Consider the following 20,975-nt stretch of genomic DNA (forward strand, 5'->3'; position numbering starts at 1 on the left):
AATAGCTGTCAGATACTTCCATCTTTCTTACTACAAAACTGCAGAAATTCCATTGGAGTCATGAGAACATGTGAACATTGTAGAATCCTTCTTCTGTATTAGTAACATGCACAAAATGATTTTAAAATACACAGCACTAAGAGCATGAAAGCACAGGGTTGACACCTTGAAGTGAAAACACACAAGTTTCTGATGCATCTCTGTTGTAGTGGCAGAAATGGATTAGTGCTGATTATAAACATTTTATCACAATTTTAAATAATTCAAATTTTCAGTACGTTCAAAGGACTGATTTGATCACCTATGAGCTATACAATCCAACTCTGGGTCTCCTCGGATTGAACAGTACAAATTGCGATGTCTGAAGACGAGGGCTTATGGATTGTGAGTTCAGATGACATTCCGATTTCTTTCATTGCAAAGGAGGAACTGAAATTATTGCAGCTACATTGACTGGATTGATAATGAAGTACACAATTAAACAGAAAAAAAATCTTTATTTGAAAGAGGCTTTTAATGCGTCTGTTTCACAAACACAGGAAGATATCAGAAACGTTGTCCTTTTGCTGAATGCAGGTTCAATGCTATATATTTTGATCATATGTGAATTGTAATCTGCATCTCCAGCTGCTTTTAAATGACATTACCCCAAAAGATGAATGTTGCCGCATCCCATTATATTTTCAAAATCTGCATCAGTTGAAATTAAGGTAAAAGTTATATGACACAGAGTTCTGCTTTCAACGGCAGCCAATGGCAATAAGTATGAAGATGGTGACAAGAATATATATAGTCTGTTCCAAACCGTCACAAACCATTACAGAATCCTAATGTTGAGAACAACAGAATCAGCCAGTATCCTGCATGGGGAAGATACTGAGTCAGGTCAAGTAGTTCACTCCCTCACCTTTCCATGCCAAGATTAGCCAACATACTCTCAAGCAGCAACTCCTCTCATCATGCAGCAGTTTTACCCCAACTTCTGAATGAAGTTAAGATTCAGATGAGAGCTTTAACTAGTTGAAGGGAGGCTAGTTGAAAGGGAGACTATTATGACGGCTTTCAAAGGAGCTGCAGTATTTATAGAATATAACACAGCCCTACAAAAGCAACAAGGAAACAGGTACTGCTTTTTTTAAAGCAAGCAGTTTCACTGAAATAATTTAATCTAACTCAGTGAATAACTTTACTCTTCAACCACCCATATCTAACATACCGCTTTCAAGGAATCTTCACTTTCAATATCAACTCTGCGTGAACTAGTGACATGTTTCTGATGATTTCCCTCAATACCAACAGCCAGTGTTTTCACATTAAGTCCGACCTTTGATCTCTTTCAATAAGGTTTGTTTAATCTTAGAAGTTATCAAGCTCCATCAGAAACCGCAGGGGTGAAACATTACTGAGTGAGTAGGTCACAGTGAGGTACCCCCCCCCCCACCCCCTTCATTCCCTGCTCCACGTGGGTCTCCTTCCCCCTCCTGAAACTCCCATTGTCAACAACGGATTCAAACTTCTGCCCGTGTCCAAAATTGATCACGGAGGGAAATTTTGGAAAAAAAAACCCTCATATCATGGACATTCCTTTTCTTATCAGAAGGTTTGTTAGCAGGTAGCATGAAATGGCGACTGATGTACTAATTCCACTTTCAGCAATAAAGTAACATAAAGGCACCACTGATATCTTTCTGTGTTGAAATACTGTAAAAACGCTACATATGGCACATTAGTATTGTGAATGCTAACTTTCTTTTTACATATATATATTTTAATCTATAAAAACTTGTAGACTTTCTACTAGCTGCAAGGTTCTTCTGCTAAAATAAAATAAAATGTTTAATTTAAAGTAAAGTATCCGGAGTACTTCATTATATAAAATAAAGTTTTACTGGTGCAATTATGTGTTTTTTAGACAGCAATTGGATCCTGATTAGTAATTACATTGGGCAGCCTGGCTTGCAACTCTTCCTGTGTAGAGTACCTATTGGTGGAGTTAGTCCTGTTTTCAGCCAATCGGTATGCGGGGGCTGATTCTACACTCATTGACATGGGGTTCTGTAGGCTCAGAAAGGGAGTCTCCTCGCCTATTCGTTCGTCTTCTGTTTCGCTGTCAGAGCTACTGCTCCCCGAGACTGGACTGCTCTCGGTCTCCACTCTTTGTGAAATGTGGCCGTTAGCCTTTGTTCTTTTCCCTCTCCTGTTGCCGGCCCCTTTCTTGGGGGACTCGAGCGCCGGCTCATACTCTTGGGTGGTCTCGTACTCGTCGTCCTCGGCCACCCGCAGCGGGCTGGCTGGGATGCTGCCACTGTCCTGGGCCGAGTTGTGGTACTGCTTGTACGGCTCCTGCCTCTTCTCCCGCTGCCGAGGTGGGGTCACCAGGAGCAGAGGCCTCTCCTCCTCGATCAAAGGGCTAATGGTCACCGACGGCATGGAGATAGTCAGGCTGGAGACTGGCGGTGACAGCTCGCACTCGGGAGACTTCTGGGACACTGGTGTTCGGAAGTCCACCGGAGACATTCTGGCAGGAGTGGTCATGGCTGAGACAAACCTGGAATATCATGAATAGCACCAAATGAAGAGGACAACCAAAAAGACAAGACCTAACCATCGAATCCCAGAATCCCTTCGGCCCAACAAGTCCACACCGACCCTCCCAAGCAGTAACCCCCCACCCCAGACCCATCCCCCTACCTTAATATTCTACATTTACCCCTGACTAATGTGGAGAAAGTGAGGACTGAAGGTGCTGGAAAAACACAGCCGGTCATGTAACATCCGAGGAGCAGGCGAATCGACGTTTTCAAGCATAGATCAGGAATACCTGGAACTTTGAGTCCTCAGTTGCTGCCTGACCAGCTGTTCTTTTCCAGCACCACACTCTTTGACCCTGACTTATGCACCTAACCTACACATCCCTGAACACTAATGGGCAATTTTAGCATGGTTTACCTGATTTGCACATCTTTGGACTGTGGGAGGAAACCGGAGCATCCGGAGGAAACCTACCCAGACATGGGGAGAATGTGCAAACTCCACACAGATGTCGCCCTGAGGTGAGACTGGAATAATTAGACAGTTCAATGGGAAGCATGGGCCACAGAATTGTGGGGGTTGGATTTGCACCCCACCCTCCCCAACTAGCTGTGTTTTTGATGGGGAGGGTACGATCATCTAAAATACAGTTTTGCCCACTGGGTTTCTGTCCACCCCTGCCCCAGCCCTGATAGTACACATAAATGCTTACTTCCACACCCGTCCCTACGATCTTGCACACAGAGGACCTTAGACATTTAATTATTACTCACTCAATCCAGATCTGCTGCCATAAAATGCTGAGCAGGGGAGAGGGGGGAGGGCATTTTTTTTCTACCAAGATTGAAAGGGTAGAGAAATATCGAGGGGAAGTGTCACATCGCTCGATCATGGACATCCCAGCCACCCTCCCCCCAAGACGGAAACCTCCTTTACTGCCCCGAAAACCCACCTACCCCCACACCACTCTGTAAAGGGTACCTGATCCTTCAGCTCCCCTCCACCCACCCACCCCAAGCGGTCCCATCATCCCTCAGTATTCTTCAGGTTTTATTCCAGCTACAACCCTCTCCATCCCCACCCTGACCCCCGGGGCTGCCAGCCAATCTGATTGGCCAGCAGCTCACCAGGACAGGATCTCTTTCCACTGAGGTTTGGAATAATCAACAATCACTGGGAAAGACCAGGAAAGTGGAGTGAGGAATGTTAGATCAGCCACAATCCTATTGAAATGGGGAAGTAGGTTCGAGGGGCCAATTGGCCAGCTCCTATTTCTTACAGTCTTAAGTCCCACCCTCTACTTGTCAACATTGTCCACAGCAAACTCTCACTGTCGGACAGCCTTCTTTTAACTGAACTGCTCTTAACAAGGCAGGGCAGCCCAGTCTCCCCCAGACCTGTAACAATGAACTCACACAGTCATTCAAACAGAAGCAAGTTTGAGTCCATGCTCCAGGTCATTATCACTCGCTGTGTTACGAAGTTCAACCTCAGAACCCCCTCCTGCATCTCTTGCTCAGTGCCTTGAATCTGTGTTCACTACCTCGTCAGCATTACCTAGTGGAAACTTGACATCATCTTGTCAACCTCAACCAAATTTCCCCCGGTCCTCTTTTAGTCATAGAGATGTACAGCGTGGAAACAGACACCTGAACACAGCTAACGTCTCTCATCCTTGGAACCACTCTGGTAAATCTTCTCTCTGCAATCTCAAAGATTCTCAACATGCTTCCTGAAGTCCAAATTGTTGGATTGGAAATCAAACCATCAGTTGATTATTTCTCGATCAGTTATCAGCTTTTTTGAACCAGTGGCACTGCAAGTTGATGTAACATCTGGTTTGGGTGTGGGATCACTGGTGGGACTGTGCGTTCCTGGCAGCGATTGGATCCTAATGCATAACTGCATTGGGAACCAGGTTGGATGGGAGTGATAGTTATGTTGGAACAGCTCAGACTGTGTTCCAATGCTGTGCAGATTACGTTTGAAATTCTTTGCTACTCATTTCATGGCGTGAATTTTCAGTCTTATTCCTCATAGGTGCTACAAATCTGTAATTTGGTGTCAATTTATGAACTGAGGCAGGTTAGAGGGTTGGCAAATATACACTGGGCTACCATGACTGTGTTCTTCTGTGAATGGAGAAGATGACTCGGGTCAGCATGGTGGCTCAGTGGTTAGCACTGCTGCCCCACAGCACCAGGGACCTGGGTTCAATTCCAGCCTTGGGCATCCATCTGTATGGAATTTGCATATTCTCCCCTTGTCTGCGTGGGGTTTCCTCCGATGCCGCAGTTTCCTCCCACAATCCAAAGATGTGCAGGTTAGGTGCATGCTAATTGGCCATGCTAAATTGCCCATTGTGTTCAGGGATGTCTAGGTTAGTCAGGGGTATTAGTCAGGGGTAAACGTAAAGGAATAGGGTAGGGGATTGGGTCTGGGTGGGTTACTCTTCGGAGGGTCGGTGTGGACTTGTTGGGCTGAAGCGCCTGTTTCCACACTGTAGGGATTCTATGACAAAGAGCATTTGGGATGTGATTATATCTTTCTCATCTACCTGAGAGAGCAAAGGGATAATCCAAACAAGGCACCTCCTTTAGCACTACTTTAAAGAAGTTACCAGGAGAAAGCGAGGACTGCAGATGCTGGAGATCAGAGTCGAAAAGGGTGGCGCTGGAAAAACGCAGCAGGTCAGGCAGCATCTGAGGAGCAGGAGGGTCGATGTTTCGTGCATAAGCCGTTCAGGAATGTTATTATCCAGGCTGATAACTTCTTAATCGAAAAGTGTGGTGCTGGAAAAGCACAGCGGGTCGTGCAACCTCCAAGGGCAAACATCATTCCTGATGAAGAGCTTATGCCCGAAATGCCAACTCTCCTGCTCCTCGGGTGCTGCCTGACCTGCTGTGCTTTTCCAGCACCACACTTTTTGATAAATCAGTTATCAGCCTTGGATAATAAATATAAATCTTTGGAATGATGCATGAACACATAATCTTTGATTATGAGGCAGAGGACTCCCAACTGAACCAAGGCTGGCACATCTCAAAGCTGCAGAAATCACAGTCCTTCTGACTAGAATTATGCCTCTGTTGTCAGAGCTGTTCACTCCTTCCCTACAGTCCGAATTATAGCCTCAGTGCCTACAGTCAGAGCTCTCCACAAGACCATAAGAAATAGGAACAGAAGTAGGCTGATCAGCTCCTCACGTTTGCTCCGCATTCAATAGGATCATGGCTGATCCAACATTCCTTGCATCTACTTTCCTGCATTTTCCCTGTCACCCTTAATTCCCCAATGGAACAAGAATCTATCTCTCTTAGCCTTAAATATAAACAAGGACTCTGCCCCCTCAGTGATCTGTGGCAAGGATTTCCAAAGACCCTCAACCCTCAGAGAGAAGAAATTCCTCCTCATCTCAGTCTTAAATCGGCTCTGCTATATTCTCAGTCTACGCCCTCTTGTTCTAGATTCTCCCACTAGGACAAACATTTATTCTGTCAAGCCCCTCTTGAATTTTGTGTGTTTTAATGAGATCACCTCGCATTCTTTTAAACTCCAGTCAGTAGAGTCGCAACCTGTTTGACACTTGCTCATAAGACAATCTCTCCATATCAGGTATTGTCCAAGCAAAACAGCCCTAAACAGTCTCCAGTGAAATGATATCTTTCTTCTCCTCTTAAGCCTGACAGTCAAAGCTGTGCCCTCAATCCCTATCGTCTAAGCTGTCCCTTCAACTGACAGCCAGAACTCCCCTTACTGTAAAAGGCTTTGACCTCTGATCCTGTTAAACCTCAGTTCTTACAGATGCAGTACACTATCTTGCGTATAAAAGGACCTACCTTTCACTGTGCGGTGAATCTCGGAGAGAGTCTGGAGTGTCTCTGGAGTTCCTTACACAGATAAGCATCTCTCGTCGACATGCCACACCATTGAGTCGACCTCGGTGATTGATCGGACTGGTGTGCCTGCTGGTTTCGACTGACGATGTTACGAGCACAGAGGGGCTGTCTGAGATGACACTTTCCGTTTGGCCTGTACTCCAACTATGGCTAATGCAAAAGAGAAACATCTGTAAAATTATTTGCTTAATAATTTCTTGCTTCTTTTGAGATGTTGGAGAAGGAAGAGGCTTCAGCAATTACCTTCTCGGGGTGACTGGAAGCTGTCTCTGTGTAACAATATTGGCCTGACATTACAGTGTTTTGTGCAGCCAGATCATTTGCCTGTTTCATTAAGACTTTACGCACGTAGCATTGGAGGACTAGAATGTTAATCAAAGTACAGACACTTCTATGTACCAGTGGGTGGGCAATGAGGGGCAATGGGGAAAGGATACAGAGATTCCTTACAGGATTGATCACTGAGGGATTGCGTGTGATCTTAGAACAAGCAAGGGGCAATACTCCATTACAAAATGAACATTGCTCATTCGATGGATAATGCTCAGGTCATCAACTTTAGTTAGAGACAGCCTAATGCAATTTTCCCATTACTGTTGGCTTTAACTAAGCATTGCTGGTGTAGATCATCCATCGCCAAGTACTGACTGCTTAAGGTGGTCTCAGATCTCTGTGTCAACAAACAAATAGCTAAATCCAACGCGAATACATACACACAGTGGATTAATCAACACCATGGGTCATTGTGAAATGCTGCACATTAAGGAATGTGACTTTGTTCATTCTTTGCCACCTTGGTCTGGAGGTGTCAGTGTTGGACCGGGACGGACAAAGTCAGAAGTCACACGACACCAGGTTATAGTCCAACAGGTTTAATGAAAATCACAAGCTTTCCGAGCACTGCCCCTTTGCCAGCTGAAGTAGCTTCATGTGAGCTGACGAAGGGGAGCGCTCCAAAAGCCTTTAGTTTTTTAAATAAACCTATTGGACTAAACCTATTAGTGTCATTTGACTTCTGGCATTTTCCTTCATGGTACATGGCAAATGAAATTTAAGTGTCAAGTGAAGTCTTTACTGGAAATGAAATTCGGGAAAGTTGATTAATGGGAGGTCAGGCTAATATCAAGTGACTTGAAGCATTGTCAAAATTAGAATTAGAAAGCAATTAAGCAGCACCTTCAAGTCAAGTAGGGATAGGCAATGAGAAACGATTAGACTGGGATGTTCTGATATAATTCAGTACACATTTCAAAATCTGAGCTAATGTTTGCATTCTGTTATAAATTTGCATCATCACATTTATAATGATAATAGCCTATGTAAAGATGTCATACGGTAATATACTACCCTACTTCCCAACCACAGGTGAGTAGCACAGCCACTAACCCTTTAGCACCTGTATAAGGAAGGGAGGAGAGTCAATGTTTTACACAGATGGCTTGCAATATAATTGGGTGAGAATAGGGATTTATAGTGGTAAACCTTAAAATAAATTGTGCCCAGGCAGTAAGTTTTAATTGACTATAAGTATTAATAAATGCTATTTTTACTACACTGTCTACATTTACCTTCTGGTGGTTGTTTTTGTTACAAAAGCTTAGAACTATGGTGGCCGTAAGATAACTTAGCAGGTCGGGTTTAACTGAGAGGACAGTGCAGTGTAAGATTTCAGTTCTTTTGGCCTGGTATCTGGGATCAAACATGGTAGTAAGGCCCAGTCTGAAGCCAATTAAGCTCAGCTTTGGTTTCTGTGTATTGTCATATCTGCAAAGTGAATACATGAGGTACACATTTCACCAGATATCAGAATATGAAAGTGTATTTGGGGCTTCTCACTGAGTCTATGCATTTGTTCTAACAATCTGGTTTTCTGGCCCAAGTCTTCTGTATTATTTGATAAAACTGAGAGTAATGAGATACAAGTAACACTGCCTTTTATTTAAACTTATTCATCATCCACCACGACATAGTTTATCTTAAAGTTTGAGACCTGTCTGCCATGAGAATGCTGAGCCTGTGGGTTTCTAACATAAACGTACATAGAAATGACAGTCCTGAAACAGGCCATTCAGTCCAGTGGTTCTTTGTCACCATATTCTGGGTAAGCCTTCTCTACTCTTCTTCATCTAATTCTATTGGAATGCTCTTATATTCATAGAAGCATAGGAAATAAAAGCCATTTCACCCTTTGATTTTGCTTGGCCATTTGATATGATCATAGCTGATCATCCAACTCAACAACCGGTTTTCTGCTTTCTCCCCATTCTCTTTGATCACTTTAGTCCATGAACTATCTCTAATTTCTTCTTGAAAACGTTCAATGTTTTGGCCTCGACCTCACTCTGTGGCAAGGGAATTCCACAGCCTCACCACTCTCTGGGTGAAGACGCTTCTCCTCGTTTCAGTTCTAAAAAGACCGACCCTGTATCCTCAAACTGTGACCCCTGGTCTGGACTGCCTGGTCATCGTGAGCAGCCTCAGCCTGTACTTAGAAAACTCCAACAGGACTAGACAGGCTAAGTTTCTATGAGATCCAACCTCGTTCTTCTAAATCCACTGAGTATCGTTCTAAATGATCCCATTTCTCTTCATACATCAGTCCTGCTAAGCCAGGAGTGAGTCTGGTAGACTGCCATTGCATGTCAGAACAGCCTTCCTTTCTTCCTCCCCCTCATTAAGCTTCTCATTGAATCTTTCCATGCAATTTCCTCACCACTCCATGTGCGAATGACTTTCACATTCACGCCATTATCTGGGTAAAGACGTTTCTCCTAAAATCTTTACTGGGTGACTATTTTTTAAGGGAGTAAGTGAGTGACTATTTTTTTAAGTTATGGACCCTAGTCTTCAACTCCTCCTTTAGTGGAAAACCTATTTTCAGCCTTCACCTAATTAAACTCCGTCATCAATGTAAAGATTGCTCTCAGTTCTGCAAGGTTGGTCTGATCAAGATTCTCTACACCAGCTTCTTGATCTCTATTCTGTCTCTCGAGGAGTTGATCTTTGAGCAGAGTCCACAAGAAGGATTGTCTATCCTGGACCAGCCTCGTGCTCAAGTCTCCAGTGTACTCCTCATGGCAGGCTAAGCACCCACCCACTCTCTCAAAGATAATTAATGTAAAATAAGGTCTCAGAACTATAGGAAGATGCTGCAAAAATTGAAGTTCCCACCTTCTACGGGATTTGGTTACTTGTTTGGTGCAATGTCAGTCCCAGACAGGGGTACACACCAAACAAGTCACCACCATTTGGCTAGGATCATGGCCTGGATTCCCTGACATTTCACCAGAAGCATTGTTTTTAGTTTAATGTTCCTTTACTAAGGATTTTCAACTCTATTGATATCTCTATGTATGATTTGAGCCTCCCCTTCTGTTCCTTGCAGATCTTTGTTAGTTCTACTTGTTCTGTTTGATTGAAGAATGTTTCATTCAGGTACCTGTGGCTGGGCGTGTGAGTCACTGTTGTAGAGTGATGGGTCGTCGACGTGTAGTGACTGGTGGAGAACGAGGTTTCTGTTTCCCGCTCAATAACGTGCTCAGTGGATCCAGGATTTTTCATTATATATTGCTGAAAACAAAGAATCCGAGGGTTAGAATCACAGAGGTGTCATGGTGCAGAAGTAGGTCCCTTTTCTGTTGACACCAATTCTCCAAATGAGCATCATGACTTTGGCCCATTCTCCCACACTTCCTCTGTCAGCCTGCACCTTATTTCTACTTAAATAAGCACCTAATGCCTGCCTGAATGGCTCCATTGAACCTGCCTGCACCACATTTCCAGGCAGTGCGTTTCAGAGCTGAAGTATCTCTCTGTGATAAAGATCCCCCCCACCCCCCCACCCCTCCTCACTTTTTATCCTTTTACCAGTGGGAACAGTTTTTCCCTGTCTGTCTGAGCTCTCACAATTTGGAAGACTTCAATCAAATCTCCTATTACCCTTCTCTGCAAGAAAAACAGAATGCTAAGAGATTGTCAAGTGGGCCCATCAAACCTGGTCCCTTCACTGACCGTACATCATCAATACCCATTGCCAACCAAGGTATCAGTCTTATAGCTACTCCTTAAGTGAGATTGACTGAACTATCTACAATGAAGTGATAAATTTGATATTACTCCGAGGTTAAATGACAGGTGTCCACAGTTGGCAGAACATTCTAGACAAAATTAGAGCTTATTGACACTTTGTAAAAACGGTGTCATTCTTCAGTAAGATGTATTGACTCACTTAGCTGCTGATTAACATGTTCATTGAATATTAATACACTCTGAGTGCTAAAGAAAATCTGACATACAAAACCCACTGATCAAAAATGTTTTAAAAAATCATTTCTTTTTAATTTATTCTATATCTTTAAAACTGCAAACAGAATTTCCAATGGATACTAAATATGGAGAGACACGGATTACTAATTGCAAGTTTCTGTTGGTAATAAAGCAAGTGGTTAACAGATTAATTAATTGAGTGGTAGGTAGCCAGGCAGGGGTGAAACCCAGGTGATGTAATGGTGGTAGATCATGGGTAAAAAGTACCATGGGTAGTTTGGGGGTGGGAAGAAAGAAAAGCCATTCAGTTGTGTTTATGAGTACTTCTGAATATGAAAGAAAAGAAAAAATTGTTGGAGGCAGGTGTCCCTAAACAGCACACAGCGTTCACCAACACCCTTGAGGCTTTGAGAGAGAGTTGGGCACCATGAGGACTAGACGGTATTATTTCCTCCTTCAACTATATTTTAACTTTGGTCTATCCCTCACTTTCTGCCTTCCTCTGGGTGGTCCTGTGGCGCAGTGGTAGTGTCCCTACCCCTGGTCTGAGTTCAAGTCCCATGGGCACGGTGGCACAGTGGTTAGCACTGCTGCCTCACAACACCAGAGACCCGGGTTCAATTCCCGCATCAGGCGACTTTCTGTGTGGAGTTTGCACATTCTCCCCGTGTCTGCGCGGGTTTCCTCTGGGTGCTCTGGTTTCCTCCCACAATCCAAAGATGTGCAGGTTAGGTGAATTAGCCATGCTAAATTGCCCGTAGTGTTAGGTGAAGGGGTAAACGTAGGGGAATGAGTCTGGGTGGGTTGCGCTTCGGCGGGTCGGTGTGGACTTGTTGGGCCGAAGGGCCTGTTTCCACACTGTAAGTAATCTAATCTAATCTACTCCAGACCTCAGTAATAACACCTCTGAATAGGTTAATTCGAAGCAACTCTACCTTCCCCTATATTTGTTCTTGGTACACTGCCTTGGAGGGTAGTACTTGTTAACTGTCATTGTCTAGTTGGTAAGTTAGTTAATTTAAATGGTGAACCTCAAAACACAAAAAAGAGGGGGGGGGAATAGATTGGACTGGTATGAGGAAGGAGCTGTAACACTGGGTAGTTAATACACTCCACCAACAAAGAGATATGCCTTAGTTTCTGAACTGACATCTGTAAAGAATAGCTCAAAACAAAACAAAACAGATTTCCCTACATCTGCAAATTGTGTAATGTTCAATATTTTGGCACAAAAAATATTGCAGGAACAAAGACTTGGCTGTCATGTCACTTGACATGTTGAGAAATACAGGAGAAAGTGAGGACTGCAGATGCTGAAGATCACAGTCAAAAAATGCGGTGCTGGAAAAGCACAGCATCCGAGGAACAGGAGCACCGATGTTTCGGGCATTTCTGCTGAAGGTCTTATGCCCGAAACATCGACTCATCTACTCCTCAGATGCTGCCTGACCTGCTGTGCTTTTTCAGTGCCACACCTTTTGACCTTGATGTTGAGAAATACATGCAAGTGTACGAGATCTAAATTTATAGTCTTGTAAATGTGAGTATCTATCAAATAACTTGTGCCTAATGAACCATTTGAATTGTCATATTATTAGCCTTATTATCCTCACTGTCACTACAGATTTTGTAGCCAATTATATTCAATGGTTCTCTCAGACAATATCACCTCAAGCTGCCCAGTGCTGCCATTAATTTCATATCCATTGAAATAATGAGGTGTCAAGTCTTAGGCTTTCAACAGGGGGCTCAGTATTGAAGTATCCATTTGTAAAGACCATATATTTTATTTTACTTTTGATTGTTGACCGAATTGGAAAAATAATTATTTTTAAGACCAAGGATTGTGGCAGAAGTTGCTGCACTTTTGAAAACAAGTTATTGAAATTCATTGTGAGTGGTGTTTGCACTGCTGTTTTGTTCATGCATTGCAGGAAGGTGTTTGTGGACAGACTGTCACATGTAGGTGTATGCAAGGAGCTGACTGGTTTGCATAATTGGGACCGGTGGTGGGTCATCAGCCTGACAACTACTTTCTCATTGGTTCCTGAGCAGCTGAACAGCTTGTGGGTAGGAGCAATATAGGGAGAATCAATATAGGGAGAATCCTTCAGACCTCTGGAAGGGTAGGTGGTGTGTGTCTTTCTTCAATAATGTACGTGAAGCAGAAGAAAGTTAGTTGTTTTCTGCCACCAATGGCAGTTGTTTTGAGACAATAAGTCAGAGACTTTATAAATACTGGACTAGTTACTCTGTGCCTCTTGTGAAGTGGTGAAAGAACCTGAAGAAAACATCTGGGAACTGAAAAACTTGGAAAACAAAAGAAACACTTGATTGAAACCTAAGAACTGGTGCTACTGAGCTGCTTCCCTGTGGTTTGTCTTCTCCACCATTGTTTTGGTTCTGTGTTTATCCTCGTTTGTATGTAGTGGGTGGGTTTAAAATCAGGTTTGAGATTTAACCAGTAGAATGATGTGTGATATAGTTGCTTACCTGTGGTTAAAATCAATTAACTTGTAATTGATAGTAGTTCTTTTTAAAGTACAGAAACCTGATACGTACTTTCTGTTAAACCTGGTTCATCAGAGAGGCAAATTGAGCATTTTGTATACTTTGATAAGAATGTTTAACTTTTGTGACGACTCTGAGAATAGACAGGCCTGATTTTCAGCATGCTCCCCCAGTGAGGTGTAACATTAAATTACTGGCTCCTGTTGGGAAATGGCTGTACCAGTTTGAAGATGATGTGATGACATCAGTCAGAAAAAGGAGGGAAAGTTGGCTGGCACCAAGTTGGCCAATGTTATTTTAAGATACTTCTAGATAAGGTTGATATAAAGCTAGTATGTAGAGCTCTGATGGAAGTCTATGAGTTAGTCACTTAAAGATTCAGTTATGAAATGTGTGGCTACTTTCCAAACTTTAATAAATGTAGCATTGCAATCTTTTATTCTAAGGTTCTAGAATGACATCGGTTACCTACTGCAGAGAACGGACACACATTGACAGAGATATGGAAGGAAACAAGATATGGCAAAAAACATTGATCATTTCAAAGACTTGCTGTGCCTTATAAGTGTTTGTCCATTTCCTTATTGTATTTATCACTGAACACTTGCCAAAGAATAAAACTGGCAATGCAATAAAACTTGTTAAAATCAGTTAAACAGCCCCAATGAGATACATGTATGATGTCTTAATAAATTGTGGAGCAAATGGAAAACAGCTTGGCTCGATATTACAATTTGACAGCTTGTTTCAAATTTGTAAAGGGTTGTCTGTGTGCATTTCTGTCATTACTTAGAGTCATGGGCAGATTTTCTTTTCCCTCGAATGGTGGGGTCTCTGATTTCCCAGCTAAAGATTTGGCTGGGGATGCCGTCTTGCTGTTTCAGACTGTCATGCTGCTATTTAACTCTCAGCGGGTTGTTAATTAGCAAACGGTGAGATTCCAGGTCACATTTGAGGAGGAGGTCTCATTTCAGAGAGCTGCTGGTCAGTGAGATGGCCAGCAGTTCCATTGACTCAGCAGCACCAGGTTTAGGCAGTGGCTGCTGTTGGGATTACAGTCGGTCCCTAATGAAGAGGAGCTAGTGGTGTGGAGGTAAATCTAGGGGGATTGGGTGGAGCCTGGCAACCCTGAGTGAAGAGGTTGGGATTGAACTGTGAGGGAGAGAGGGAAAGGGTTAAAGACAAGTATTCAAAGTTTGGGAGAAGATTTGTAGCTCGGGTGCTCATTGTTGTGGTTCTGTTCGCTGAGCTGGGACTTTGTGTTACAGACGTTTCGTCCCCTGTCTAGGTGACATCCTCAGTGCTTGGGAGCTTCTTGTGAAGTGTTTCTGTGATGTTTCCTCCGGCATTTATAGTGATTTGTACCTGCCGCTTCCGGTTGTCAGTTCCAGCTGTCCGCTGCAGTGGCCGGTATATTGGGTCCAGCACATCGACCTGCAGACGAAACATCTGTAACACAAATTCCCAGCTCAACGAACAGAGCCACAATAAAGATAAGTATGTGGGAGTGCCTTTGGTGGGTACAGGTGGTTTCTAAGGGAGGTATTTTCCTTGGGTCAACCTGCACGTCGAAATCTGCGGGGCTACCCACGTGGAGAGGGTCTCCTCATGCCATGGGCAAAATATCAATAGTGAAGAGAATGAGAACATAAACAGTCAATCATTGGCCACTTAGGGGAAGCAATGGCCTACTGGCAGTATTACTAGGCTATTAATCCAGAAACTCAGCTAATGTCTTGGGGACCCAGGTTTAAATCCCACCACCATTTGAATTCAGTACGATGTGGAATTAAGGAACTAACACTGAGCATGAAGTCATTGTCAAAAACCTGGTTCACTAATGTCCTTTAGGAAAGGAAACTGCCATCCTTACCTGGTCTGGCCTACACACTACTTCAGACCCTCAGCAACATGGTTGACTCTGAACAGTCCTCTGGGATTGGCAATGAATGCTGGCCTGGCTAGAATGCTCACCTACATCTGTGAGTGAATTCTTAAAAAAAAATTCAATAGATTCAAATGGGAGGCAGGTTCCCTGCTACCTCACTGCCCTCTGTAAAATGGACACAGGTTGGGACTGTGAGAGTGGGTGGGTGGGAAGAGGACAGGTCATGTGCTGCATTAGAGGAGTCCCTCATTATCTTCAAAACCTCTTCCTTTATTTAAAAATGTTAACCTCAGTTTCTTCTGTTTATAATAATATTGACATGTTAATACACCAATACTATTAGTCCGACACTGCAGCTTAAAAGCATCATCAATTTGTGGCAGAGATACACCAGGAGTTCAAACGTTCCACAACTTGTTGGACAATTAAATCAATGTTAATTTGCCTCTTTTCTTTCTCTCTTAATTCATAGAATCATAGAGCTATACAGCACAGAAACAGACCCTTCGGTCCAACTCATCCAGGCCGACCAGATATCCTAAATTAATCTAGTCCCATTTGCCAGTACTTGGCCCATATCCCTCTAAGCCCTTCCTATTCATATATCCATCCATTGCCTTTGAAATGTCTTAATTGTATCAACCTCCACCACTTCCTCTGGCAACTCATTCCATCCACGCACCACTCTCTGCATGGAAAAGTCACCACTTATGTCCCTTTTAAATCTTTTCTCCTCTCACCCTAATCCTATGCCCTCTAGTTATGGACTCCCTCTCTCCAATTTGAATTTAAGTTAGTCCCTTTCCCATTGTTCTTTGTTTCTTTATCAACTATTTTGACTTCTTGGGTAAGAAGACTGGTCGCTTGGCCTAATGTTCATGAACTTTGAACTTCAAATGACATATTCAGTAATCTGCAGTACAAAAAATGATACAACCTGATGGGTGAGGTAAAAATAATCTGTTCCAAGGCATTTGACATGATATTCCCTATTCAAACAATTTCTGGGCCATTAACCTATATTTTATACATTTACACAATGTTGACACGCCTACATTATATCTACTGACACACTAACACAATGCTGCTAATCCTATATCATGTTACACTAATACACCTGCTCAATACCATTAATTCTATATTCCATCTAATGACATACAATGGTATTCATCCTACATTGTAATGTTCTGGCACATTTGACACAATACTGTCAAACCTGTATCTCGTTGAATAATGTGCAGCTGTCAGTTGGATATTCCTATGTGACTATTAGAACATGGCAATTCTTAACACAATTCTAAATTGTTTCTTGTGTTTTTGCCAACTCAATTATTAATTCTGCAGTACATCTTAAATGACATTGCTGACCCCCTACTTAATGCAGTGATGCCAATGGTGACAGTCTTGCTGCTATATCGCCACTCCCAGTAACAGTGCAGCACGTTCACAGAAATTAACTGTTCTTACAATCTCTGTCATAAGCAATCATTCCTTCTGGTCAAAAGCACCCACTCTGGTGGGTCCAGTGGTTGCTTCGTCATTTTGTCCCCTGCTGAAGAAACAGGGCAAAGTCTAATGGCCAGAAATTAAAGTGCCTGCCCAGGTACAACTGCCTGTGGTCTGAAAACTGCTCGAGAATTTCACCACACAGCTATCAATGGTGCTTGTGGAACTACAGCTACCTGGGGCAGTTCTGTAACACATAAAGGCATCCCTCAGGCCGCCCCCATCCCCCCCCATTCCAGTGACACTGTCTGGATATTGGTAAATCTATGTCGCATCTCACAATCACACTGAAACAAAACAATTAACGCTAGATCGCATGTCAATATCAACTCACGTTTGCCAACTGGACATTTTCTGCCGGTGGATTTGTGCGGTGCGGTCCATTCACAAGGTTTACCATGTTGTTTCGCTCGGTGCGGAGACTCTGTCTGAGCCGATCATGAAGTTTTTTCCGCTGTTTTCTTGGTGGCGGTGCAATACAATCAGAGACAAAAAGACAATTGGCAATTGTTAGACATTGAGTTCTGTACAGGAGGAGGATTAAAACTCTGGCTATGAAGTTGTGACACCCGTTTTCTTCAGTGTCAGCGTAGCATGCAACCTGAATGCCCAGCCCTTTACATAGGGCTCTGACAGAATCCTTCCTCTGCTTCCTCTCCAAACCAAGTGTTTCTAAAAATAAATATAGGAAAAAGAACCAACTGAATGAAGGGTTGTACTGACTAATAAGTTACTGCTGTTTGCAGCCAGGTCTACATGGCACGGATTGTGGGACATATTTATAAAATAAATTGTCTAAAACCAAATCCTAAGGATAGAAATACTAGGAATTACATAAAACGTACCAGATCAGGAACAGGCCATTTGGCCCAAGTGCTGTCCACTGCTGTTAACACGCCTCACAAGGCTGTTCCTGGTACTCATTTCTTTGTCTGTGGTTTCAAGGTGCTGTCTGGAGGACCCCTGCCTCTATGTTACTGACTTCTCTCTGGGACAAAAGGTTACTCTTTAATTCTTCACTGAATTGCTCAGTGACTATCTGACGTTTGTGTCCACTAGCTCGAAACTCCACCACATAGTGAAACATCTTCCATTTACTAAAAAAGCTTTCCTTTTCTCCCCTCCAGCAAATGTTGTGCTCTTAGGTCTAAATATGAACCTGAAGAGCAGAGACTTGCAGGAGTATGCTCAGGGACAATTATACTTGGGGAAAGTTGAAAGTCTGACCATGATCATGATTTTCAGAGCAGCTATCTATCCACCATCTACTGGAATCTCTGGCTCACAAATGCGTTCAGTCACAAAGGCAGCCTGACTATCTTTGTAGTGGCCAAACAATGTCTGCTCTTGTTTATTCTTGTGGCTGTAGGGTGGAGTGTGACCTCTACACCTGGCGTCTCCAAGTACAGTTCTCCCCTTTTATGTCAACCTGTCTGGACCCTTGTAAATGGTGATGGCATATCGGGATGTCGACATCATCAATCCTAAATGGCAGGGACTATATGATAGATATATAATTCTTTATTTGTTTTGGGAAAACTGTAAAAATACTCTTACTCATTTTGTTTTGACAGAGATGTATGTGAACTTGGAGGGGAGAAAAGCAAACAGCAGTGTTTTTTGTTTGTGTTTATTTTTATTTGAAAAACAATAAATCTGTAATTCTGTGAAATGCCAAAGATGTTGAAACATGTGACAGGAATGCTTGTTGACTCATCAGATTATCCCTCTCTGCCAACATACAGACAGTGAGGTGCAAAGACAAAATCATAAGGACCTTCTGGTGTAGGTGACAAAGCAGCATGCCGAGTTTATGTGGAATTGAAATTATGGAGATGAAACTGGATATCTGAGTTGGACAAAGGGTTTAAATGAAATAATGTATGCCGAGCACCGTCACTTAATTTAATAATTAAGTTAAATTAGCTTTTTGTGGCCTTTATATTTAGATCACTGTTTAACCTTGTTGCCTTGGGTGCTGGTTTATTACCTTAAAGTTGCAATTTAAATTGTCAAAAATGGCAAATGTGAGTTAGATTCCCTTCATACTAGCTGAACAATATTTCTTTCCACTGGACTTTAACAAATGACCAATCCACTAACATCTAATTTGTGCTTTTGCACAAAACACATCTAACTCTTACAAACTTTTTCAATCTATAGAAACGAAACTGCACATCTTTTTCAAAAGTATTCTCCTTACGTCTGTTATGGTTTCAGACTACAAACTGGGGAATAGGAAGTGGCTGGCTACAATGAACAAGTGACATGCTCCTAGGTTTCTGTTAGCGTGACCCTTTAACACTTTACCTCCTTCAGTGAAGCCCAATTATAACTCTCTGCCCTGTTTCCTTTCCTTTCAAGAAAACATTTAGTTGTGTGCTCAGCTAAATAATGAATGTGTGAGCTGGAGAAGGAAACACATTCTCACTCCGAGTTCGCACTGGAGAAATTCGGCAACTGTGGACCCGCCAAACCTGCTCAGTTTCTCCAGCATTTAATGTGTTTGTTTCAGGTTTCCAGAATCCACAGTATTTTGGTTTTGCTCACTTGGAGGACCGTAGCTTCAAGCTTTGACCAGCTACAGAACAACTATTCAGCTAGTACAGATCCTTCTACATCCAAAGAATTTAGCCCAACTATTGAAAATCCACTTTAAAATGTTTTAAAAATTTATTTTCCTGAAGTAGTCACTCTTATTCGGAATCTTCAATGGATGCCAGACCCAGGGCATCAACTATTTTAGATTTTAGCGCTTATGCCCATGAGGAGCTGAGCTCAGATTGTCCAAATCTGGACACTCTGCCGTGGCATGGTGGCTCAGTGGTTAGCACTGCTGCCTTACAGCACCAGCGTCCCAGGTTCAATTCCAGCCTCGGGCGACTGCTTGTGTGGAGTTTGCACATTCTCCCCGTGTCTGCATGGGTTTCCTCCCGCAATCCAAAGATGTGCAGGTCAGGTGAACTGGCCATGCTAATTTTTCCATAGTATTAGGTGCATTAGTCAGAGGGAAAGGAATCTGAGTGGGTTACTCTTCGGAGGGTTGGTGTGGACTGGTTAGTGTTTCCAGACTGTAGGGAATCCAATCTAATCTAAAATTTAAGACCTATTCAATAAACAAAGAGAGAAACAAAAAAACAAGTTGCTGGAAAAGCTCAGCAGGTCTGGCGGCATTTGTGAGGAGACATTGGAGTTAATTTTTGGGTCTGGTGACCCTTCCTCAGATCTGGACTTGAAACATTAATTCTGATTTCCCTTCACAGATGCAGCCAGACCTGCTGAGCTTTTCCAGCGCCATCTATTTTTGTTTCTGATTTAAAGCATCCACAGTTTGTTCGGTTTTTAAACGTAGAGAGAATTTGGATTGGGTTTCAATTTGGATGCTGACAATGGAACAATCAACTGTGCTATCAAACATAGAACATAGAAAATTACAGCACAGTACAGGCCCTTCGGCCCTTGACATTGCACCAGCTTGTGAAACCAATCTCAGGCCCATCTAACCTACACTATTCCATTATCATCCATATGGCCATTTAAATGCCCTTAAATTTGGCGAGTCCACTAGGTGTATAGAACCTACCTCTGACATCTGTCCTATATGTACCACCCCTCAATTTAAAGCTACATCCCCTCAGGCTAGCCATCACCATCTGAGGAAAAGGCTTCTCACTGTCCACCCTATCTAACCCTCTAATCATCTTTGTATGTCTCTATTAAGTCACCTTTTAACTTTATTCTCTCCAATGAAAGCAGTCTCAAGTCCCTCGGCATTTCCTCATATGACCTACCCTCTATACCAGGCAACATCCTCGTAAATCTTCTCTGAACCCTTTCGAATGCTTTCACATCCAATGCAGTGATCAGAACTGTACACAATACTCCAATTGCAGCCACACCAGAGTTTTGTACAGCTGCAGCATGACCACATGGCTCCAAAACTCAATTGCTGTACCAATAAAAGCTAACACACCTTATGCCTTCATATTAACGGTATCAGCCTGGATGGCAACTTTTCAGGGATCTATGAACATGGACACGGAGATCTCTCTGCTCATCGACACTACCAAGAATCTTATCACTAACCCAGTACTCTGCATTCCTGCTACTCCTTCCAAAGTGAATCAGCTCACACTTTTGTGCAGTAGACTCCATTTGCCACCTCTCAGTCCAGCTCTGCAGCTTACCTATGTCTCTCTGTAACCTGCAACAGCCTTCCGCACTGTCCACAACTCCACCAACCTTAGTGTCAACCGAAGTTTACTAACCCATCCTTCTACACCCTCATCCAGGTCATTTTTAAAAATGACAAACAGCAGTGACCCCAAAGCAGATCCTTGCGGTACACAACTAGTAACTCCAGGATGAATATT

At 42.9% G+C, this 20,975-nt stretch overlaps 1 protein-coding gene across 4 annotated transcripts in view; it reads right to left on the reverse strand.

Annotated features, from left to right (window-relative positions):
• Positions 1 to 477: 477 nt before the first annotated feature.
• nrg1 (neuregulin 1) overlaps positions 478 to 20,975 on the reverse strand; it is a 200,415-nt gene continuing 179,917 nt past the window's right edge. For all 4 annotated transcript variants that reach the window (XM_060851746.1, XM_060851744.1, XM_060851745.1 and 1 more), the window contains 4 exons: positions 16,937 to 17,063; positions 9,871 to 10,001; positions 6,372 to 6,581; positions 478 to 2,548 (listed from right to left, as the gene is read on the reverse strand). In XM_060851746.1, the coding sequence (XP_060707729.1) occupies positions 1,909 to 2,548; positions 6,372 to 6,581; positions 9,871 to 10,001; positions 16,937 to 17,063 (1,108 nt within the window). In that variant the 3' untranslated portion in view covers positions 478 to 1,908. The remainder of the gene's footprint in view (positions 2,549 to 6,371; positions 6,582 to 9,870; positions 10,002 to 16,936; positions 17,064 to 20,975) is intronic.

This window comes from Hemiscyllium ocellatum, chromosome 36, assembly GCF_020745735.1.
Source record: "Hemiscyllium ocellatum isolate sHemOce1 chromosome 36, sHemOce1.pat.X.cur, whole genome shotgun sequence".
NCBI classification, from domain to species: Eukaryota; Metazoa; Chordata; class Chondrichthyes; order Orectolobiformes; family Hemiscylliidae; genus Hemiscyllium; species Hemiscyllium ocellatum.